The sequence below is a fragment of the Saccoglossus kowalevskii genome, chromosome 1 (assembly GCF_978046115.1).
Source record: "Saccoglossus kowalevskii chromosome 1, keSacKowa6.1, whole genome shotgun sequence".
NCBI classification, from domain to species: Eukaryota; Metazoa; Hemichordata; class Enteropneusta; family Harrimaniidae; genus Saccoglossus; species Saccoglossus kowalevskii.
The window spans coordinates 13,536,265-13,562,491 of NC_140641.1; the positions used below are offsets into that span (position 1 = coordinate 13,536,265).

The 26,227-nt window shown below is 35.1% G+C and overlaps 1 protein-coding gene across 3 annotated transcripts; it reads right to left on the bottom strand.

The window, feature by feature from the left end:
• Positions 1 to 1,594: 1,594 nt before the first annotated feature.
• LOC102810313 (anosmin-1-like) lies at positions 1,595 to 24,601 on the bottom strand. 3 transcript variants are annotated; one of them, XM_078010205.2, is made up of 15 exons: positions 24,372 to 24,601; positions 20,152 to 20,199; positions 16,998 to 17,057; positions 15,603 to 15,816; positions 14,917 to 15,101; positions 13,918 to 14,047; positions 13,437 to 13,642; positions 12,943 to 13,087; positions 12,629 to 12,766; positions 11,553 to 11,647; positions 10,258 to 10,305; positions 8,418 to 8,589; positions 7,365 to 7,597; positions 5,845 to 5,986; positions 1,595 to 5,528 (listed from the first exon to the last, which is right to left on the bottom strand). In XM_078010205.2, exons 1-15 carry the CDS (start codon positions 24,570 to 24,572, stop codon positions 5,320 to 5,322), a joined length of 2,226 nt encoding a protein of 741 aa, XP_077866331.2. In that variant the 5' UTR covers positions 24,573 to 24,601; the 3' UTR covers positions 1,595 to 5,319. The 3 variants fall into 3 exon arrangements, with proteins under 3 accessions (XP_077866331.2, XP_085355249.1, XP_085355243.1); XM_085499123.1 differs by lacking the exon at positions 24,372 to 24,601 and adding an exon at positions 20,990 to 21,099; XM_085499117.1 differs by lacking the exon at positions 10,258 to 10,305.
• Between the last annotated feature and the right edge of the window lie 1,626 nt (positions 24,602 to 26,227).

Consider the following 26,227-nt stretch of genomic DNA (forward strand, 5'->3'; position numbering starts at 1 on the left):
CTGTTAAACAAAATTTCCACCAACTTTTCGAATTACCGGTACATTCGTACAGTGAACTTGGCACCTTCGAATATTGTGTGCTGCCCTCAACCAAGATGCCGGGTTATATATATAAAATCGATACTGCAACAGTTTTACTTCTTGCGCTAGTGTTATTACCTCCGCTAAACAGTTCATGTTTTTATACCGGCGTTAGAGCGTATGCTTGAGTAAGATCACTCAAATAGTTGAGAACCAATTCTCTTGCCCTTGCAACCAGAAATAATTCGATTACATTATAGAGAGATCTGACTCCGTAAGTTGTCTTGATATGATGAGGAATCTGTCGAAATATCACTGTTTCCCATACCAAATTTGTAGAGTGCATTTGCCAATTTTTCGTACCGAGTACTCCCAGTGTGATTACATGTGCTAGATACCCCCTCCACGTCAAATGGTCCATCCCTTAAGATAAAGATTGCTTATTCAGAACAGTGTGATTCGAGACATTTTTAGATTTTAATGATGCAATGCTTTTTACGTTTTGAAAGCTAAATAGATAAAATGAAGACATACAAACATGTTTATAGACACTGCGCAGATTTGAATGCGCATCCGGCATCAGCTGGCATTTCAGTGATTGGACGTGCCGCAGATAACAATGCATCAGAAAACGTCAGAGTAAGAGAGAGCTAAGTTTACGTTTCACAAAAGAACCGAGACGACAATAAAAATCAAATCAAATATATGGATTTATTGCTTTCACTGCTTCTCCACCAATCAGATTTATTGTTTTCACAGCCTCTCCACCAATCAGATAGCTTCATTGCATAAAATACTAAATGTCCCGCGGTTCCGATTCCGACTAGTGCCCTTTCATATGGCCAAGTTACCCCCCCCCCCCCGCCAATGATTTCTTCCAAAAAAATTTTATGTAGAAAACTGTAATATTACGATAAAACCCTGGGCAAGTTTTGCTGTACTTAAAGAAACCACCATGGCCCATTTGAACTCTGACCTCGTATACATACATTCTTTAGAGCTACTATAAACCATAGACCCTCTACTGGAGGGGTCTATGTATAAACGAAATGAATCGTGATCATCGTGATACTCCCAAAATAGCATCCACCTGCTACAATTTCAATATGCAAATATTTCTTTTATAGCATAGTTCATTTGAAAATAGGGGTGTACCAAACTCGTATAGGATTGTTGAGAAGATTTTTTGAATGCCTTTAAAATTGAAACTTTCCCCAAAATGTACATTTATAGATAGGTCAGGAGATTTTACACCAGATAAAACCCTTTACCTGGACTTTTCAAAGATGTAAAGTCCTCCGACTGCATTCTCAACATTTTATTTTGGGCTGAACTTCATATACTATGAGAGTACTTGGATTTTTCCTATAATCAAGAAATTATCCCACAGTACTTATATATAAATGAATCACAAGATGTACATTCACAAATTTGCAGTCAGTCCCCCACTCTGCCTCTTTTTTTATTTGCTAATCTGGTTAGCAAGTTTGCAACACTGAAAATATAAATAGAGAAATGCAATTCAGAATCACACAACTATTTGAGCTAATGAACAAAACACAAGATGACAACATTTATCCAAAACAACTTAAATTTGTTTTAATATTCAGAACAAGTTTACAAGCATTGGGGACAAAAAAATACAGGGCAATAGATTTTTATAATAAATGATAAATGTGTGTAAAATAAATATGAAATATAGAAAGATAGAATTATTTGTTTATTTAGAGACACTGACAGGTATGTACTCAACGCAATGAAGTTCATTATATGCAATTTGCATCAATATATTCAAACGTGCAAGTGCCATAATCTAACCAGTATTTTCAGAAATCTTCCTACAAATTATATTTCTACGCAGAACTACTATTCACCACCAATATTCTTTAGCCGTGCGAGGACGTGGTTCATGAAATCAAATATGGAACAGCTGGTTTTGTTCAATTGACGCAATTCATATAGAATTTCACAAATCGTGTTGAGTACACAACTAGAAATTATACCCACGGCTTTATTAAGTATAGCTAGAATTAGGACTTGGCTACAGACGCCTATTAATTAAATTCACCTAGTCGTATCATCAATGGCTATTTCAGATTGACCTGCGCGACTTCGCCACATACAATGATTACGAAAAGGAGAGGCAGATTATACCAACTACAATTGAACATACTAAACAAAACCGAGTCATAAATTGTATACAAAACAAACTAAAACAGACAAAAAAGGAATAAGGGTCTGTATAGATATGTCTACAATGTATTTACACGACTGGTGATAGTCTTTCTAATTTACAGGTGGTTTTATACACATACATGGTTTTAATTTACAAATTCTTTTAACAAATATTGCTGGCCTAGATACAAATTTAAGAAAGAAAAAAAGTTTTTCATGATGTACTAAAATAAATAGTTTCAAAAGACAGGAATGTGCCTGTGAAAATCTAAGTTGTATATGTACACAAGCGAGGAGTTTCATCTCCTAGCAACTGTGGATTATTTTCCTCAAGATGATTGTCAAGATGTTTTAGTTTTGGCACGGAAATATATCAAGCATAGAATTTAAATAATTCTAATATTTCTGCTTTATAAGGAACACCATCTGTAACTTCAAGATCATAAGATGGTATTCTTGTGATGATTTACAAAGCCACATAGAGATACAGTATTCAGTTCTATATACATGCAAGTTGTGCATCTTACACAGACATAGTCATGAGTTGTATATTGTCCTCCTGACAAACATTTTTCCTAATAATTCAAAATGGCAAAATTAAATCATAACCAGGCTAATATTAAATGATGCACAATATTTCAAGCAGTTTTACGAGATCAAGATCTGTTATTTCAGAAAAGAAATACATCAAAACAGGATCGTTAAAACCTGGCAATAAAAATCTGCATTTGTTATTAGAAGTTAATTATAATATTGGTTGGAGCACGGTATGTTCTCAATATCTCTTCAAGACAGTTACTGATAACACCTCATTGAGCTGCTAGGAGATACAAGGTTGGAAATGTTTTTTAAAAAAATTGTTTTTAAAAAAAGGCAGTGAAATAGTAAAAAAAAAAAAAAAATTCACACCCAACCTTCAGAAAATTTAATTAAATGTTAGGACGTTCAAATTCTAATTTGACAACTGGTACTTCAAGCGAGAGACGAGGTGTGAATACCAATGGAAAAAGATATAAATGCTTGGTGGGAAATGGTAATATGAAACCAAATTTTAAGGGCCTGCTATCCTCAGTCTGTACGGTAAATACAAACTTGAGGAGAATGAGCAGAATTGTCAAGCGAGTTGGACCCCCCCTTTACTAAAGTAAGTTGTATAAAATACCTGAGTTGTAGGGTTAGATGGATAAATGATGGGAAAACTTATGAAACCATTGACACTCACAACAGATTACAGTAAACAAGCCAATATAGAAATCAATACACAATATATGAACTTTGATTATAGCATAAAACAATCCATTATAGCGTTATTGATTTATATACAAACTGGGAGTTTAATCAACCATTTCACCACCAGTTCCCTCTTTTTTCATCACAAATTCACAAAATAGTCCCGTTTATAGTCAGTACTTTCCTTCAGAAAATTTGGACAAAAATAACCAACTTTTTGGAGTAAAAACTGATGCAAATTAGTGTTCATTTCAAGAAAAATTGAGGAGATATAAGCAAAAAGTGCAGAAAAAAATTTGGGTGAGAAAGTCTGGTGGTGAAAGGGTTAAGACAGGGCCTTTGATAACAATAGTTTCTAATTTCAAGTTTCCTGGTTGCTAGGTGGTGGTGTTGTTGGTGAGGGGAGTGGGGGGTTGCAAGTGGTGATTTTACAACTGGTTGTGTAAGAGCCAGTTTGCGTCAGTTTTTAGACAAGTTGAATATACATGCTTGTTAATGTCCCCCCAGAAATACCTTACAAAAGGTACAGATACCAAGATGATATAAATTATATTCTGACCAACTTAGTTGTGTGTGTATGAATGTAAAACACATTTTCTATATTTTATGACAAGTTTGTAAACTTTCAAAGCTAATTTGGATGACACCAATAAGGAACCAACATGTCCCAAACAATAAAGATGGTATAGTGAAAGTAAAGATGCGTTGAAAACAACACCCCCCTCTTCATACACATGGTAACTAAGCAACCAGGGCATCCAAAACTCATCGTTTGCTTATCCAAGGAGGTATACTTCCAGGTATAACATTTTAGCCAGATATTAATGTACATAATTATACATGTTGAAAAACAGGTTATGCGAACTAGCTCACTACCATGCAAGATTCATGCAAATAATGTAATTGACTTTAAGATAAAGTGGTTGTGACGCACCAAAATATTAGAGAAAATCAGTTATACTTCTTTTACATTTTGAAGCAGTAATTTACGTACTACCGGTACTTCTGTGAAAGTTCTCCCCAGACAAGACAGCTACAAATACAAAGTGTTGATTTGCGTAGCTGTTTTTCGTGGATGACAAAATGATTATAGTTTAAATTAACAAGTCAACAAATGAGCATGCTGTCTACAAACAATGTATGCATAAATAAATACCTATTTAGTGGTTACTTTCCACAGAATGTCATAGCAACAAAAATTGCAAAAATACAGTTTAAATTCTGTTCTTTAATTGACATCTGACTATACTGTATTTGCTCAATTAGAAACACATCTAAAGTGCCTTTATTGTATATTAAATTATTAATACACATGTGCTTTTAAAAGAGCAAATACTGTACATGACCATCATCACGAGTTTTTTTTCATTTACTTTTGATAATATAACAATATAGTGTAATATGAAATGGATAAGATTCATCATGCGCAGAAATTGTGAAATTCACTAGAAATCAGATCTGTCGACACGCACAGACAGACGACAGACAGACAGACAGACAGACAGACAGACAGACAGACAGACAGACAGAATGAGACTGACAAGACAAAGTGACAGTAACTCCAGGAAAATGTCTCTGCATCTTTGGCACACAAGAAAAGTAAAAAGTTAAAAATTTAGCTTACTTACAAAAAATATAATACTGATATAACAGTTATACAGAAAACAACAATTGAAAAAAAAAAAAAAAAAACTAAATAACAATGCATTGTTTTTTCATATTTAAATAAAAAGTATCAAAATTGTAAATGCATGACTCCACCATGAATTCTTCCGAAACATCTTATGGATGTCCCATCTGAAGTTGAGCAGATTGTTTCTCCCACTGAAATAGTCAATAGCTGTTGATTTTGGAGGACACGGAACAGGGGAGATCCAGGCAGTAGGTAACGTTTCACGAAACTCGTAAAAAGCAAATACACAGAAGAAGCAGAGTCCCAAGGAGATATGGCACGGATATGGACACACCGCCACTACTGGCTCTGAAGTTTTTAGTGGATGGAATAGTAATTGTCTCCATTTGGACCTCTGAACCATCGTCATTGCTGTTTACAATAGTTGACGTTACAATTTCAGTCCACGGCGGCCGTGAATGGTGAATACCTATTGATATACAAATATCAAATGGTTGGTTAGTCAGTTCTGGGTAAGTCAAGAGTGTGAACGAAAGATGGCTACCTACAAATAGTACGAATTTTAAATGAAGTCATCATCATCATCATCAGTTGACCTATACATTTAACAAGTGTTTTATAGGTCATAGATTCTACATAAATTATCTTTTATCTACAAAAACAAATTGCATGGTACTGTCATCAACAAAAAGCAGACAGCATTCAGAGAATTAGCCATGCTACAAGAATTTAGTGACATTTTATATTTTTCACTTTGGCATTAAAATTAGAGCAAAACAACTCACCAGTAAAAATTTCTTTATGAACAGAAGGTGTTCTGAACTCTCTTAGCATTATGGCTCCAGTGCCATTTTCTGAAATAGCTTGAACTTGGAAAACATACTCACAGTTGCTTTTTAAATTTCTCACACTGTACGACAGCTTATCCTGCAAAAGTAAGATGTAAATACCATTGAAATACAAAGAACAAAAATATAGAGGTCACGTGTGACTGCCCACCTTTGAAGACATTCATTTTTCCCATCAAAATTTGTGTGCAAACATTTTAAACTTTTTTTAAACAAGCAGCCTATCGGCTGAAATAGCTCCGCTGTTTAGCAATGCACATTTCAATTAAAGAACTGAAGACATCATTAGAAAATGAACAATATGAATAGTATCAAAGCAATCGGACTTACAGTTTTTAACAAGAAGTCGAAAAATATCACTTTTTACCAAAAATTACAAAAATATTCACCAAAATAAATTAATTAGAGAATTGAAGATATCATCACAAAATGAACAAATCTGAGAGAGTTCCATATGTAGTACCTATATATGTAATATCAAAGCAATCGGACTTGCGGTTTTTAACAAGAAGTCGAAAATATCACTTTTTACCAAAAATGGCAAAAATATTCACCAAAATTAGAGAACTGAAGATATCATCACAAAATGAACAAATCTGAGAAAGGTCTACATGTAGTATCTATATATGTAATATCGAAGCAATTGAACTATTGATTTTTAACAAGAAGTCGAAAATATCACTTTTTACCAAAAATGACAAAAATATTCACCAAAATTAGAGAATTGAAGATATCATCACGAAATGAACAAATCTGAGAAGGTCCACATGTAGTACCTATATATGTAATATCAAAGTAATTGCACTTGCGGTTTTTAACAAGAAGTCGAAAATATCACTTTTTACCAAAAATGATAAAAATATTCACCAAAATTAGAGAATTGAAGATATCAACATGAAATGAACAAACCTAAGAGAGGTCTACCCAAGGGTACATATACACCAAGTATCAAAGCATTCAGGCTTGTAGTTTTCAAGAAGAAGTCGAAAAAGTAAAACATTGACACGGACGACGACGACGGACAATCACTCATATGATAAGCCCCGCTCGACAAAGTCGACAGCGGAGCTAAAAATATATATTTGATTTCAAATTTTTTTAAATATATATAGAAATTTTTTTTAACATAAGTATAACAGGTTTATTTTGTGAAAGTTGACATAAACTTCTTTTACAATTTAACTGGTTAAAGACAAGACTTTCAACATTTTCAATATACTGGTGAGTTTACTCAAACACCAGCTGACGTCAATTTCGTTTCCTGGCATGAGGTCAAATTCTCATTTAAGCATTAAAATAATCATACAATAATTCATTATTCTCACTAATTCAGAAGTAGAAAATTCAATCTTCTACTCGGCGCAGAATTGAACACATATGTGACTGAAAAGCTTGCAGCGTTCGATTACACAAGTTATATTTAGCTCAAAAAGAAGGAAAAAAGTGTTAATACTAACCGGTGGAAGTGTTTTTGTATTTTCTGTTCGTCGATCTACAACTGGAAAACCTTCCTGTCCTTGTAAACCCTCAGGCGAAGGCATCTTCTCTGCCCATGTGATTTTGTACCCCAACACAGTATCTGCTCTGTTTTTAGGTGCTTTCCAGTGAAACTGCCCAGTCATATTGGCTGCATTGTCAGCGACCACAAATATATACGACAGATTTTGTGGTTTTAGAAAAATATTAACATCTGAAAAAAATAGAGACAAAAATGTGAAACAAGGAATATTGTGAATATTTTTGCTATTTCCAAAGAGTAGTTTTCCCCGAAATTGCATTCCACATTTACTGGGGTAATTAAATATTTATGAATATTAATGAACTTCACAGCAACTTTCATGAACAATAGAGTAGACGTAAAACAAACTACAAAACACCCATACACAATTCTTGCATGAAATTGGATTAAATATTAAAATATAACGCTTGGACACTCGTAATTCGGCTTTTAGCAACAACAGCGTGGCCTTTGAGAGGATAACATTATAAACATATATAAAATATATAAATTTGGTTGTTCAGGGTTACTTCAAAGTTGCAGTTTCCTCGACTTTAGCCTTTTTCACCGGCTCTTCGACCAGCTTTCCACAGCAGCTTGCGCAGAGCCCATAGAAATAGATGGTACAGTGGTGCATGTATTAGCAACGTAGAATGTTCAGTGACGTCGCTCCTCCCGAGGAAATTGCGACGAAAAAACTTGGTACATACATTGGACATTATCGAACCTTGATGCATGTCATTTTGTTTTTCAGATCAAATTTGAAATGGCTGACTGGCAGCCACTTTGTTTTAACAAATACAGTTATAGTACCATATCTCTGCCATGCTTTGACTGATTATGCTAAAATTTTATGTATTCATTATAAGTCATATCATAGATAAACAGATATATTGGTAGTGAAAAGGATAAACATTAAATTTAGAAATATTCTGGCACAAAAAAAGTCTTGTATGATATTGCATGATATTTAGTAAAACACAATTTTTATGGAATTGCTGTGGGAACCTACCTGGCTCTGTACAGTTTGGAAGACTTCTTCCTTTCACTTCTACTTCAGAGCACAATGGGGTGAAAAAATGAACTACAGATTCGGGACCAAGTCCCCCATCAATCGCTACAGGTTGAATTTTAACTTCGTACTGGCAGTGAAATAACAGATTGTAAATATCAAAGAACTTATCCTGAAAAAAAAAAAAAAAATATGTTTTTATTCTACAGGATATAATGTACCGTATTTGCTCTATTAGTATTTCATGCACTTATGTGAATTCCTGAGATTCAGTACAAGGCCAATGCAATTTATATTTCTTGTATAGGAATCAGACAAGCCTTAAGAAAATAAAACGATCATGGGAACAGCGCTGATTACTGCAATATGAAGGTGCGACAGACGTTCTGCAACACAAGCAAAGGAAGGAAAGCAATACAGAGCAACTTGATTTGAAAATAGTAATGATAGATAAAATTCTGAATTTAAATTCTGAAAAGACACACTGGGAACAAATTTAAATAGCAGGATTGTTTCAACATTTATGATACACACAGAGGAGACGTGAATTTAAAGTACAAAAAAATTGACAGCACAGACCACATGCAGATGCTGAACTACCGTATTTGTCTTCAATTAGGCGCCACTTTGTTACACTTTCATGTCATGGTGGCGCTTATTTGTGGTTAAATTTGAGCAACTTTGTTTCAAATGGCGCTTATTTCAAGCACTTCAAGTTCTAGTACCGGTAACTGTGTTACAAGCCATTGTTTTTGCTCCATTCTGGTGATAGATTATTGACAATATTTTACATTACAGTCTGACGCTTAGTCACTGTAGCCTTTATTTTAAATACTGAGTAAATGACCCGTTTTCAGACAGTTTAGAAAGTTATACAAAAAATATCATTCTTTAGAAAACATTCACAGTTTGCCGTACAATCAACAGAAAAATAAAACAAACACAAATTCAACGCTTAGTAGTCAATGATCACGGTAGCAAAATCCGGTCATGCTGCATTCCACGGTTACGATTATTACTCAGTAGTAGTTATAATAACGTACAAAAAATAAAATGCAAGTAAAATTCAACTTAATTTCATCGTAAGCGAATGATTCTGGTCGCATGTAAACGCTCGGCGCGATTCGATGTCTGCCATGCTTCCTGTCTAGGACTTGACCTGGAACGCGTTTTTTGACCTGATAGGTCAAGTCGTTAATTAACCAATCAAAATGCTGGATGATGCCAACGTGATCAAATTACCATAGCTCATTTAAATAATGTATGAACGCAATGCGGAAGTGATTTGCCGATGTTTGCGATATTTTGGCTTTGATTTTGGTGGGAAAAACGGCATGATTTTTTTTTCAAATCAAGAAATTAGTTATTTTTGGAAAGTAAACTGAGCATTTAAAGAATAATTTAACACTGTTTACTGTGACAACAGCGCATTTGAAACAGAACATTTTCGCGTTGTTTTAATTTCGTTTTTATGGACTTACTGCGAAATTAAAAACCACGCTGATATTTTCTACAGTAGACTAAAAAGACATGTTTCAAGAGATTATAGACCGATTTCTTAAAAATTTTTAGAAACAAAACCAATTTTTTTTTACATAAAAGCCATTCGTACAGTAACAGCGAGGGACTTCCGCGATCGCGTCCATCGCTACGAACCGGTAACCGGTAGTCGATCCGCCGGCGCCCAATTCGCGATCATTACGTGCCAAAATTTCAACTTTGTCTGGCGCTTAATTGAGGTGTAAAATACAAAGTTTTTGTGGCACTGGCGCCTAATTGAAGGTGGCGCTTAACTGAAGACAAATACGGTAAGCAGAAACACTTTGATAGTGTAACTTACAAAGCTTGTCGCCCCTTTGACTGGTGGAGGTAGGTTGTTGTCTTGGCTCTGAACATCAGAAAGAAGAAGGCAGAAAAGGCCATGAAAGCCATCAGAGTGACGAGACAAGAGGTAAGAGGAAGAACAGAAAAAGCGAGTATATGAGGGAAAGAAATCAGCAAGGACAACACTGACATAGGTATAACAACGATAGCAGGCATCTGTAAGTCTTCATATTGTCTCTGTATGTATTGTGATTTAATACATGATCAACTGTAGGGAAACTCCCCTAACAATTAAAGAGATCTGCCCTATGTCTATTTAACTTTTTCACCACCAGTTAATTCCCTCATCACAAATCCACAAAATGGTCCTTTTATAGTCTGCACATGCTTTCAGAAGATTGGGGCAAACTGAAAATTGACTCAAATTTTGTCTGTTGGCTCCAAAATTAGGCTTCATTTCCAGAAGAAAAAAAGTGCAGAAAAATGTGGGCGAGAAAGTCTGGTGGTGAATAGGTTAATGTTGTCAAGGCATAAACGATCATAGATCAATGCAGAGATTTGTCAAAAATGCTGAATTTAGTTGCCTTGTCTTATTTGAAGCAATTACGAGTTATTGGAATGTCTTTTTGACATATCAGAGATGGCTTTTTATCAGCAGAAGCAACAAATTAGAAACCATTAAGCCATTACTGTACTACATCAGTTCGGCTTTTCAGTTTTACATTTATGACGTACACGCGAACAGATCTGCTATACCTCAGACAGGGTCCATAGCACCAAGAGCTATGATTTCAAAGACTTTTCCAGACTTTTTTCCAAACTTTCTTGCACCCCCCAGACATTTTGACCCTTAATTCAGTTCTGAGGATATGGTAGTTACCTGGAGAAAACGGGCCTTTCTAAAAATGAATTAAAGATTTTTCTATTTTTCCTGTAATTTAAAGACAACTCAAAGACCTTCCACACCTCAAAAAATCCAAAGACTTTCAAAGGATTTTCCCAACGCTATGGACCCTGTCAGATTATACTACTTAGGTCAGTCGTTACACAGAGTAACATAAGTATAAAAGATCCATTAACTTACTGTGGAATACTTTATTTTCGCTGGAATAAATTTTCGCTGAAAAGGCTTTTTGGGCGTTTTGCTTGGAATTTATTTTCACTAATTTTTGATGACTTTAATGTGAAATATAGGAAAAAAAGTATATTCGCTGGATTTTATTTTCACGGAATCATCCCTTCAGCGAAAATAGCGAAAATAAATTCCAAGCGAAAATTAAGTATTCTACAGTATTCCAACTCTATACTTACATGTGATGTAGCACCTTCCATAGGTGAAAAACTCTTTAAACCCAAACATGTACTAGTACCCCAGTAAATTAAAAACTTGTTTGTTTTTCCACCAGCTATTTAAAAAAGAAAAGAAAAAAAAGTTTATAATTGCATAGTATAATCATAGACTCTCCAGTAGAAAATGTTACAGGATTTAAAACCATCTAACATCAAAGAAAATACTGCAGTTTCGTATCCCTCTACTGGAAGGTCTATGGTATAATCAATATGCAGGAGAAAAAAAAAAAATTCTCAGATGCAGGTTTCAATATCACGGTAGTTATGATAGCAATTCTGTTTCTTTAGTGATAAACTAATAAGTAGTTGTCAAGTCTTTATCGTTTGTAGCGTTAGTCCTCTTTAAATTAACTGCGAATTGACTGCAAAGTGTTATACGTGTACACTCCATCACTGATAGAACAAATTCCTGCTACATGCATGATTGATAACAAAATTCTGACAGAGCAAGACAGTCTGTGATACAAAAGGCAGTTCACTCCTTGTACATACATGTACCATATTTTTTCTATTAGTAAAGCATATGTTTACGTAAATTACAGAGATTTTTCTACGGTCAAAATACGTTAACTTTGGTTTATATGAACTTCTATTTGAGATGTGCTTCTGGTAGAGATAAAACTGTAGACTTCACAAAAACAATTTCAACATTGTTGTCGTTTCATGCAAACCTGAGAGTGTTGCCGTATGTCCAAATCTCACATTTTGACATTTTGTAAACTTGTCGCGAAATCTCATCATTTTGGACCATACAGACAGTTTCAGATAATGCTTTAATTTTCGATCAAAAGTTTGTTCATTTTTTATCAACATTTCATGTGAGCAGAAGAAAACTGTACACAATTATTTTGTAGGTGCCAAAAGTTGAAAATGGCGCTCAAATGGTTTAACGCACATTTCATAAATTTGGAACATATAAACAACCATAAAAAAAAATACTAGTAAACTGAAGATAAACCATCATGTAGAGAGATTAACCTTCTTTTCTTCCACTACAGGATTAAGATACTAGTATTGCAATTTAGAGAGATACATACTTTGTGGCTGGCCCCAGTGGACTCTTGCCTTGAGGTCACCGTGATGCCAGAATGGCACTTCCACAGTGACGCCTTCTAAAGGACCAGGAGGAACAGAATGAATCTTTTTGTGGCCTCTATATGCATTTGGTGGCTCATCTTAAACATTAAACGAAGATACGACAAATCAGTCACATGTGATTAACAATATGTAATCAAAATAAGAGTAAAATAATAGATATAATAAGAATAAAAAAATAATTTTATTGCAGCCATTGAATAAACTGATGAAAAAAATGAATAACACACAGCCTAATCTACGTTAGGCGACTTACCAGCTTGTGCAATATCCCGCGTAGTGAGCATCAAGGAAGTTCTGTTACTTCTTAGTTTTTGTTTTCCCCACTGCGAGAATGCCTGCACTTCAACATAATACGTTGAGTCGGCGTATAAATTTTCTAGTTTAACATAGTGCTGATCCTGAAAAAAACACATATTGATATTTGTCAACAATAAAAACAACGAAGATAATAAAAACAACAACATACTTTGCGAGCTTCAATATAGTACGAGCATGTTAAAAATACTTTTATAACGCCAGCTGTGATTTTTGTTATCCTGAAGTACAGTTGTGTGTTTATGTTAATTGAAACATAAAATATGTTGTTTAAATAATAATAACGAGTCATAAAAATATTTATGTGAGCAGCACAGTAGAAGGTTGCTTTTTTTTTGTTCAGTAAGTCACAAATGTTTCATCAACGTTTATTTATTTATATATAGCAGGTTTTCTTCACATAAACATACAGTGGACAACGTATCAACTTACCCCAGGCACGCTTCTACGATGTTCATGTAAATCCATGTAAACAGCATGCACGTCATCAAGTCTTCTACTGTAATACACTCGATACCTCCTAATAGGTAAGTCAGAGTGCTTAGGTGCCTCCCACATTACATAGCAATTAATTCGTGTGCTGGACGCTTCCATTTTGCCTTGGGTTAAGTTCATAGGTGGAAACGGAGGAGATGGATCTAAGCACACACAAAAAAAAAAAAAAAAAATCACAATTTCCTTCCCGATTATCTTGAAAAACTGAACTGGGCATTCATTGTGACAAGTATTACTATAATGTTACTAAAATTCCACACTTGAAATTATTTTGAGAAAGGATTTCCACAACGCAAACCCTTTAAAACACAGGTTTAAACAACTAATACGCCGAATATGCAACATTGTAATGAACATTGGAACTTCATTTAATTTATTCAAACTAAACGATAAACATGTAACAGTGAAGCATAACAACCTCTTCCAAGCGTACATGGTACACTAGGCTCTGTGAATCCACGGCTACCATTACTATTGACAGCCGCTACGCTGAACTCGTACCACCTTCCTGGCCACACATTGTTCACATTTACAACCATATCAGTCGTCTGTAATGTAAGAAATAGGAAATAGTTATTGTACGTTTTACATACATATGTATATGTATTGCAAAGCCAAATTGTTAAAACTAAAATTTTAAACTTCATCTTTTACATCATTTTCACCAGCTAGGGTTCATTAATTCAGTCTTCGCTTCACTGTTATGCCTTGGTGGAATTCCCCTATAAATCTGTATGCACTGTTAAAATCAAACTATGGCACGTAGTAAATGGAACACAGAGTTACGTGGTGTGACGTGTTTCCACAGGCAATCAAAGGTGACGTCGATATAAAATGAAAAGATCTATTGGCTTAAAATTGAAATTGATGTGAAATGTTGTTACAGTGATTGATAGATCCAGGTTCTTGCACACCCAATCAAATCATTCCTTATAGGATTCATAGGAATGGATGAAGCAATTACGTTTGGTACTCAAAATAGGCAAACATGAAATCATGTACAATATCAGGGAAACATGAAATGAGGTTAGAGGGGATTGCAAAGTATGAATGCAAGAAGGCATTGCAATAAACTGCAAAATCAATTTGGTTAATTTTATGTTTTTCTGACATTCTGTCAAAGTCATATAAAACCAAACATTTTTGTTTGTAATCTTTTTACTAATAATCATTTGAAACAGTACATTTGAAACTTTTGTCACCTTCCAAAGCAACAACATGCATAATGATTTCCATATTTTTTTCAAAAAATAAACCTCTAGTACATTTCATTATTACTTAAAGCCAATAGGGAATAAGAATTTTAATGCAAAATGAATGAAGAAATTATTGAAAATAATATTTTGTTGAGAATATTTATAGCGCCGAAAAACATTTGACACTGTACTTTGTTCTTTTGACAAATGGCATGTATTACCTGTTTTATTGCTATCCAATCGGCTATTGAGTGACGAGAAGGCTCACCAAGTCTTTCCCGCATTCCTAGCACATAAACAACAGAACTATCATTCTGTTTACCATGTGGAAGCCAAGTCACCATAAATGACTTTGTATTGGTTGTTTCTATTACATATGGAACAATAGATGGCTTATATGGCGTACCTTTAAAAAAAAAAAAAAAAAATCAATCATACAAAATTCAGCAATCTAAGTAAATAATATCTACCATGCATACAAGGACATGCAAGACAAATACAGTATTTCCTCTATTAGAAGTGCACGCAAATACATAAATGCCCTACAAACAAATTTGTTTGGCTTACATATGAGCTGTTATTGGAGATAAGTTACTAACTCGCCAAATATGGTATACATATGATGAACGAATAGAATTACTAGATGAAATTATTCACTCCAATGATGAGTTTGCATAAATTAAATGACAATTATTAGACAAAACTAATTTCTACATAACAACACATCACATAATGAAATTATTATATTGTAAATTGTAAGGTTTTCAAAATAACAATGAGAATAACAACGAAGACGACACAGACATAGACAGACATGTGTGCCAAATAAAACATTGTGGGTTATTTTTCAAAATAAGCAACTTAATGGGTTACAAGTGCATATGTGGCAATGAACTCATTATTGTACCTTGGTACAACTTTTCTGGATCCTGACAGGTTTGTCCACAACCATTTGGACAACACTTCAAGTTGCCACTGCATTCAGTATCAAAGGAACATTCCTCGACGCAAGCTGCTGCAAATCCTGTTGCCGTTTCTGGCAGAGGGCATTCACCAATTTTATACCTATGTATAGATTTCAGAAACTCGCAGCTCATAATACATTCGTCATCGTCAATGTCCTATGAAAGTAAATTGTACGATAATTAATGCATGTGATAACGCTACTGCAGTCTGGCTAGACGCCTGTCGAGCTGGTATGCAGAGAAATGTACCGAGGAAGACTGATACCATACATTGCCGTTCTTACGAAGACATTCATGGGTATGAACCAATGATAAATACATAACCTGGGAGGGTGTAAAAATTTATTAATTTGGCCAGCTGATGTTAACATATACAAAAGGAGCAAGAATGATAAATGCCTTCAAAGACGACACAAAGCATCAACACAAAAGAATAATGAACTGATTGTCTAGTGCATGATACCCCTAAGATTTTGTTAACCTAAACAATTCCCTCTTCTCCAAAAATTAAAGTTTTGTTGTTCTTAATTTTTTCAGGCACTAAATTTGTGATTATCTTATTAGCTCAATTAGAAGCATTTCCAATAGACGTGTGGATAAAAGCAAAGATTGCCTGGTATACTGGATTATTTGAGATACACCTGTCATTTACTGAATTTCAAACCGCAAATACTACCATAATTTTTGGCAAGGAGATTTTAGTGCAAATTTTTCGCAAATTTTTTGGGGTTAATTTTGGATTAAATGGAAATAATTTTTCAGTTTTTGATCCAAATTATGTGAAATAATATAAGAAAAAGGGCTATTTTTTGGAAGGTGATGAAAGTGGACTTTCAAGATGTAACTGACGCCATAAACACAATTCATGTCACAAATGTAACGTAACTAACAGCACATCTGTTGCAAACATGATACATTTCAGCTGACACATACAAAACTATGTCAATTATGATTAATTAATTAAGCTTAAACGACCATGGCGAGAATCAAACGACTGTCTCCGACACTGTCATTACATGCAAAGACATAAATAGCACTGATGCATAATGCTGGTTCGGGGTTTTTCCAAACAGTCTATTTCCCAGAGCGTGGGGTGGAATGAGGGACATATGCACTGACTGGAAAGTACAAATGACCAAAGAGGTTACAGTTCACATTTTTTGGTCGAAATTAGATTTACTACAAAGTTGGGTAGAGCCATTATACAAATGCATCGTAAGAAACGGTTCGCTTCCTAAACCCTCTGGACATACAAAAGATTAAACCTCCTCGGGACAAACGTAAGTGATAAAATCAATCCAGGGTGACTCAATTCAACTGTACATGTAGAAACTCACCTCGCACTTGGACATGCATGTAGAAAGGTTCTTGTATAAACCCTGGCACGGTTTCATGCACTGTAAATAAAATACAATATAGAATCAGAATATGTTCGCTTCAGTAGGTACTTGGTCCCTAAAGTCGTCATCTTTTACGAAAAGCACACGCCACTCATGAAGGCAAATAGTAAACATATGCTACTCATTGGCCTTTGTGACTATTCATTTAAACTGGTGGCCATTATTTAATTTCTCTGTACTCACTTTGTTTCAAAATTAACAACATATGAATATATCTAAACTAAAGTGAATGAAAACTGTAGTTTTCAGAAATCAAATAGTAAATAGTAGTGAATTTGCCATGATTACCAGTACAAAATTTCTATGAAAAATAAAACTGACGTAATCATAAAACAACTATAATATCATGTGAAACATATTTAATGTGGGCAATACGTGCAGAGACTTCAACTTGCTGTTGGTTTTGAGTGATGTGTTGTGAAACACAGGAAAGTTCATTGCCAGTGATAAATACTAAATACGGCTGTCGTTATTCTAGTTTTTGTTTACTCGTTTGTTTGTCTGAATCACATATTCATGAATAATTATATTACGTAATGACGTAAATCAAAACATTTATTGGAAAGCATCAAAGCATTGGAAATATTGGCCTCACTGGGTACTATTTTGATTTATTTAAATAAAGTTTGAAATATACCGGGGTACTAGCACATGATATCCCTTGTAAAAGGTCTTTTAAAAATAAAAGGGAATTATATTTATGGATGTCTGAAGCCCTTTGTGCTTTGAAATTACGGTCGTTGTAGTGTTGAAACCCATAAGCTTCTAACAGTAAATAGCCAAGTGGTGCAGTTTTTAGAAAAGCACATAAACCAAAAATTAGATTTATTATTAGCCTCATCATTAATTAATACAACACTAATTTTTTTTACCATAGACCACTGTCATGTGCTTCTAATAGAGAAAATGCAGTAATCTTTTTAATTATTTCAACAGATTGGGAAAAGTGTCTCTACCAGCAGATATTGGAGATGTACAGTGCAAATCTATATATAGTATGCACTTAAGGTCAGTCGTGGGCTCACAAAAAAAAAAGAAAAGAAAAAAAAATTATCACATTTTTTTTTGTTTTAAAAATGTTACATAATTTTATTTTATTTTGACTTGTTGGAACTATTTTTATAGGAATTCATGTTAAAACATTATTTCTGAAAAAATGAAAACTATTTTTTAGAATTTCCCAATAATTACCGATAGGTTCAATCATGAGTGCCCATCTTATAAATACTTATATTTTTTTTTTCATCATACACGTATGCACCCAACCTAACTTTTTATTAGTTATGATAAAACAATTTTACCATAGAAACCATTGGTCAATATTCAATGGTGCTTGACAATTTTTTGTATGCAAAAAGTAGTATGACTATACTTTTCTTATCTGGAATTTTTAACAGCATAAAAAAAAAAAAAAAACTGGCGATAAGTTCTAATGGTAGCTAACTACCTTAATACCATGCAACATGAAATTAATTTTCACACAGTCAGTATGTGAATAGTGGCGTGTACAACTCGCTATAGTGCTTATAACCACTACTATAGATGCAGTCCCCTGGTACATGCATTTTCTGTGCAATTTTAATCTAAGTACAATACATAAACAAAACTAGACAGACCGGATTCAGAAATAAAAAAAAAAAAAAAATATTTTAAACTTCTGTATTACCCCTAGAGACCTGGAGTGGACCCGTTGACAACAACAGTTCTGATGCTATCACAGATCAATGTAGTTCATATTGTCAGCATGTTTAGCTGCATGCATTTTAGCCGGATCTACTGTTGTTTTTGAGATGACCCCCTTGGTCTAGATTGATTACACAAGGGTGTCACCAAGCATGGTGTAATTAACATGTTAGGATTCAGTGGAACATTTAAAAAATAAACAACTGCCTTGCATTTTATGAAGTGACTCACATTTAAAAAAAAAAATCCAACCTTGTCAGGGGAAGGATTTACCACATAGCTGCAAGTCAAGCCCTAAGAGACTGTTAGAATAGCCGGAAAGCAAGAAATATCAGATAAACACGCAGTTTGCCCGGTGGAGCCAAGTAAGTGCAAATGTACACAACTGAATACATTTCACTTTACAGCCGAGAGGTAATTGAACACAGATGTGTTTATTAACTGTATTTTCAACTGTGTCTTACTTGGAAAATAGCTCTGAGGCTCAAGAAACCGTAGATAGCAGTAACAAAAAAAAAAAAAAAAAGAGTGTGGGAAAAAGCTACTATTATATGACCCAATAAAAATGAACCTATCTTAACTTAGACCACAGTCCCTGGTGTTGAGGGACTGTGCTTAGACCCTGCACACATGGACATCTGTTATTTACAATGCAATTCGGTTATTAGACGACAGTTTTTTTTCTCACATTTGTCTGTCTGCTGCTGGCCAATAATGTAAATTTAAATAGTGTATTTACAATTTTTATCACACAAAGAAAATAAATAAATAAAAGATTTCTCCTACTATATGCATCGTACATCGTTTGTAACTTTGAATCGTAACTGTACGCGGCACCCTTTTGTGTGTAATACTGTATCGAGCGAGTATTCTACACATTATTACACTTGAACTTTTAAGAATAATTCAAGGTGAAACAATTTGATTTTCAATCTGACGCATTTTATTTACTTTTCAGGAATAGAAAGTGACATTTTTACTTTTCCATTAAGGAAGCTCATTTTGTGATGAGCTCATACCAAAAAAGTAAATTGTGTAAGTTTGACTACAAAAATCTGATCCGTTTCTTTAAATATTTACAGTTTTTCAAGTTGCTTAAAAATCACTTTTTCACAGTGTCATCTCCTCCCTTTTTTTGTTCAAATGGCTAAACTAGGTGGCAATTACCCGACGGTAAAACGGTAGTTCTAGACACCATTTTACCCTAAGTAGAAAGCCATTATAACATTTACATTTATTTTCTTTGTACCAAATAAAACAGAACGAAACAAGATATTTTTTTCTGATTGCACTTCCATTAAAATCAGCACACTTTTTATCAGTGAACAATGGCTATTGTTGTAGTGGTCACTCATTGGTCATTCTTCCGAATATCCCAAGATAGCCAGGTATGCAAATGTGGACTTACCGAAGCACACTTTGAATCATTGTCACATACTGAACCACCGAGTAATCTCTGTAATTAAGAGAGAAAAAAAAAAATGGGTCAGTCGAGTCAGAGGTGGCTTGAGGAACAGCTTCATCACATATATTGAAGCACACAGACAGTTAAACAAATCTAAATTAAAAGTATGCAGTAGACCACGGAACCGTTACCACGGAAACCATGATCAATTTTATTCAAGACTACTTCAAAATACCTAGGTTGTCGGAGAAGAACGCCTACGTCAAATGGGTCCTACTTGAAAGACACTCACATTTACGTATACGAACTTCAACACAGCAGAATTGTGCTAATAATTTACGCACAAGGGTTTATGAATATAAAGGGCTGGAAACTGCCATAGACATGTCAGGTGGATGCAATGTAATGATCGTCTAATTTGAAATCATGCGACAAAAATTTGCATACAAATAATCATGAAGTGGTTTTTGGCACAAAGATCAGTCCGCTATTCACACAACTAGTGGCCAATGTTGATGGCACAGATTTGTGAATAAACAAAAAATATCTCAACTTGAAATGCACTTCGAAAAATCATTGTCAGCAGTCCAATATAATACAGTAGACATGTGCGTGTGTATATACCAAACTAATTTGCATATTTACACATTGGCTTTATAATAAAACCATTTAGGAGAATAAACACTTCAATCAAATGAAAAAAAAAATGTGGACAAGATACAAAACGGTTTTAACAAGGTGCATATCTTATGACAAATGTGCCATTGTCTCTCGGTATGGGAGTTCATTGCGTGATTTCAAGAGGCGGCTCTACAAGTTGTACACACTTATCCGTACCCACCTTTTATATGCACAGTGGAAAGAAACTCGATCATATACAAAAGTTATCACCATCCTCATGTTAATAGGGTATACTACTCCATATAAATTTTCTTTATTTGTTCAAATAAACGATACTTGGATGACTACAACATGGATGAAGATTTACATTAAAAATATCTTACATAAGTGTAACTAAAATAAAGTGTTTTGAAAGCTAAATCCTGTCATTTTTAAAGCATTTATCTTAAAATTTAATGGTTGAAACTGAAAATCAAAATGTGCTACCCTGATGTCTGATGGCACAGTGAAAGTTTTGAATAGTATACAAAAAAGAGAAAACGAATGTTTAAGTGTGAAAATTAAAATTGATTTTCAAAATAGGCAACTTTCAGCGAAACTTCAAAAAAAAAAAATGTTGTCTCAATGTTGAGACCCTTTTTTCTAATTGGTTTCTAAATTTACTAGTGAATTTTTAAACATGTCCCCATTGTTATCAGTTCTGCAACATTGTAGACAAACGCTAGACTGTCACCGAAATAGTGACATCACGTACGGTGACGTACCACATGATTACTTCGTGAGTGATCAAAGTTTCAGTCGACTGCCGACATGTACACTGTCAGTGTCACAAAATACTTGAATCATCAAGAAATACTGGGGAATATTTTTTCAACGTTGAATTTCATAAACTATTCAGAAATAAGAAATGTCCTCGTGTACATATTAAAAGCTGATTTATGTCTTATGACCAATGGGAGGCTGATCTGCAACATTTCAAGAGTTGGTCTATTGGTTGCATCATCTAGTGACACTCGAATAAAAAGATTTTCATTTATCTACAAGTTTGAATTTCTTTCAAATGCATGTTTTAGTTTTTATGTACAATTAAATGTGCTGTATGACATTATGACTCAACTATTGACACTGAAACCACCAGTTCAATATTTGGAAGTACATCACCTTCTTGAAAATTGCATGCACAGTGAATTTTGCATGCAAATTCTGCCATCCCTTGACGACATTGTAAAGATGGTGACAGAAGTAAACTCTGTCAGTGGAGCTGTCTATTTCGGTGGTGACACCAAGTCTACGGTTTGTCTACAATGTTGCAAAACTAACAACAAACCTGACAACTGTTTATAAATTCACTACACAGATATTGGAGACACCAATTTTATTTAAGGTCCCGTTGTGTCATAACGATCTGACACTGAATGAAAAGTTGTCCAATACCATGCGGGTATACAGGCATTATTTCAAGTCATTATAAATGGACATAATTTATTCAAATAAATCATTCAGTCTAAGAACTAGAATGCAGACAAGTCATCAATCTACATATCAATTGCAGGCATCGCCCATCATTGTAAGCTTTGGTACAGATAACCGAGTTTATGCAAGCCTATTACAGTACTTTACATTGCATGATGGGAACACGCGACGAAAATAGTTTTTTTTTTTAAATACACGACAGATGATGCAGTCATGCCACGACATTCCTTTTTCACATGGATGCAATCAAAAATTCACAAATCTACCGTAATTGAAATAAGATTTATTGTTTTGACTTTTGAGTATGATTATTCACTTTTCTTAATTAATGGTTTTGTAATTTTTTTGTATAGTGAAAGCCACACATAGATAGATCCGATTCAGAATGCGCGTTTCAAACAATGCATCGTTGCACTGTATGTACGCAATAAGATGCCGGTACATTCTGGAAGTAAAACGTTCTCTAATTGGATGAGCAATTTCCTCTGATGCAATCTTTGCGAAGGTGATCTTATATTGAAAACGATCAGCAACAATTTTTATGACACAAAATATCAAAAATAAAAAGCTTAATTTAGTTAATACATCTAAAAATACTATGCTAAAGGCATTAGGAAGAGGTAGCAAAAAAATAAAATTTTAAATTGACAGCAATTGAAAAATTGCAAAAAAAATTTTTATTTCAAATTAAATGAAATACTTTTGTTTTTCAGATCAGTAAATAAACACAGGTTAGAAATACAAGTTAAAAGTTAATAGTGAAATGGATTGTGTGAGCACAAGCTTCCAATATAACTTTCCAAGGAGACAGAAAGTTTCCATGCAATGTTTGGATTGGTTGCTGCACAGTGGAATACAAGATTGGGTATTTTTATTCCTATATACTCGAGGGTCAGTTAAATACATGACATGAATCACAAGACAGACACTGATGCTGCTTTAAATCCTGACTATATCAACTGGTTTTGATATGCCCTGGTTGCCACCACGCAGTGTGGAGAGAGACAGTACTGTGGGTCTTCTCGAAAGCGGTCTTGTTAATTTACTTTTTCTGCCTCAAGATAGTGCAAAGTTGGATTTTTATAACTCAAATTCTCTGACGTGTACGTCTTGACCGGGGCATGCAATAAAAGTGCCGAAAGGGCCGACAAGACGTTTCCGGTCGCTGCACTCAATAAAAGCTTGAATGAAAATGGACGTTTTGTTAAGCAAGCATTGTGACAGTACGTGCCGTGGTTGTCTAGATTGGAAGAAGCGCTCTCGTAGTTTCTCCGCCTAATATTGCGAAGACTCGTTTGGTTCAAAATGTAGATAATATGCGCGTACATGCTGGTACATCGAAACTGAAAACAGTTTGAACATTTTTAGGAAAGTACCGACTATCGGAATTTTCCATACGGCACTACACTGCGGGAGTTTCGCAATAAAAGGGGAGATTACCCAAGAATAGCGAAAGGCAGACAAGTGAATGAATGCAGTCACCAATAAAAATAGCGTTCCTAAAACATCGCCGTAAAACGCCTTTCGTGGTCGAAAATTCTCGTTACAATAGTAAATTTGATCATTAAGACCGACATGCTCAACCCTCGGTCAGTCAATGTAATTTAATCTCGTCAACATTTTGGTCGGTGAAGCATGGGATTTTAAAGTTGTCAAACTTGTGCTACGTTCGACCTCATTTAGGTCATGTTTAGCGATAGTGCCTGAAACGACAGGCATTTCATGTGCCATATATATATTTCATTTTAATGACGAATTTAGAAAGATATGATGTCTAATCCCTTATTTTAAAACACTAACATACGTCCCGGTGTGTTCGACGGTTGTTTTGAGCTATAACCCCACAGCGATAGGGACGGAAATGATAAAACAATGTCGGTGTGAATGCGGACAGTTATAACGGACTGGAGCAGCCCACCGTGCAACCAGGCCAAACATGGCCGCCGTTTTTAAAAGCCCATTCTTTGTCTCGCCGTTTTCGACAAATCCGGGTCGACCACAACAAGTAGAAGCAAATAGTTAATACAAACCAGGAGCTGACATGGTTCCAGAAACATGCCAATGTGTTTTATACATAATCTAGACAAGAAACGAATGGCTACATCATGACAAGTCCATGCTATACTCACATGTGAGTGTAGGCTCAGGCATCGCGATTTGCAGCGGGCTTGTAATATCGCATCGTCCAGGGAAAACTGTGCCAGTGATATCGGCAAAACCATTACTATAGCGAAGAATAGTAAGCAATCGACCATCCTGGCAGGAATTAGCTCTCTAAATGGCACGGAACAGAGTAAATTGTCAGGGAGAATGATGGCGAAATCTCCCATCGACGATCGGCGCCGTACGGAAAGCTGAATCAGCTGTATGGACGAGACGCTTTATTCGTTTTGCAGGGGTGGTCGACACCACTCTGTCGCCATTAGGCATTGAGGGGCGCACAGAAAGGGTTGGTCAACTCTAAACTTTTTTTAACCCTTTGTCGGTTCTACGATGTATCTCAAGTCAAAAGAACCCTTTCGTACAAGCATTGGATTGCCTTCTTGTAGTGGACAAGGGGGCGAAATAGTCGCACGGACAAAAGAAAGACTTTTGAACATCAAGTCGGATATATACCATTGTATTCTGCTTGCATAAATTAGCATGACAAAACACCCAGTTTCTGAAACCCGAGTACTTTTACTAGCTGTTCCCATTGTAACCACTCTTCCCCCACGCTTTGTTGAAATCTCCCGGGCAACACTCGGAAAGACGGGCCAAGCCTTTCTGCTGATGTGGAACTGGCAGTAAACAGACCACACAGCTACGACTTTTTATCAATTTAATCATGGAACTTAACTTAGTTTTATATTTTTACATTAGTGTCACCAATATGCGGTTACCACGCACAACTGTGCACAGGGAAGTTCTTTCGCATCCCAGACACGCGGGACAAGGGCAAGACACTATTATGCAAGAGTACACATCATCGGGTCCCTGGGAACATCCAATCAATTATCCCGAGATGGCTGGTGACGTTGCAAGAGTCAGCAACCTGGAAATTACAAATTTGGCTATTTCAATGTTCCACAATTCGATTGAAAATTCACCATTTTACCGGGACTGCCGACGAAACATACTATATATAGTTCGTTACACACGACTGCCCAAATGACAGAGCACATATCCCGTGTTGTAATCATTATTGTATATTTTTGTCGGAAAACGGTAAATGATCGGACACACATGGATAGACAGGCAGAAAAAGTCGATACGCACTAACTAGGCTGAGCGGTATACACACACACTTCCCAAGTAGGAATTAAAATGGTCACATAACAAAAATTAAGACAAAATACAGTAGAATGTTTAAACAAAAAAAACGAAGATACAAATTGAGGCGTTGCTGTTAATTTTGATAATTTTTGCAATATTCATATTAATATGTTCGGCCACACACACAACATAAAGTTTGTCATTCGTCGAGAGGATCGCGATACATGTATTTGTAAAAAAATTGTCACGCAAACGTCATGTAGTGATTTTCTTTTATCATTGTATTAAAAAGAACACATCACGATAAAGTAATGGGTAGACGGAACGCGTGTGTACTGGAAGTATATACAGTGGGTCGCCAACGACACACTAACACAGACACATCATCCGACTTGTATCATCTAGCAACGCCATGCAATTCTGTGCAGTCATCCAGTCTCAACCAGTTACCCAGCCGACTTCACTCACTCAGAAGTTTAAATGCATGCGTGGGCGAGACGTATGACCAGCAGTGTCATAAGGCCCTGGAAGTTCAGTCGTTAATAAATTCTAGTGCCAACACATTCCCGTATTCTCATAATCAAAGGTTCATATGTATATTAGTCTGGGCTGGATAACTATAGAGAAATTTATTCACGTCTGAGATATTACTATGGTTATCCGAGTCCACGCGACCAACAGAGTTCGTCTATCGCACCTCTTTAACTATAAACAACAATTTACCCGTAAA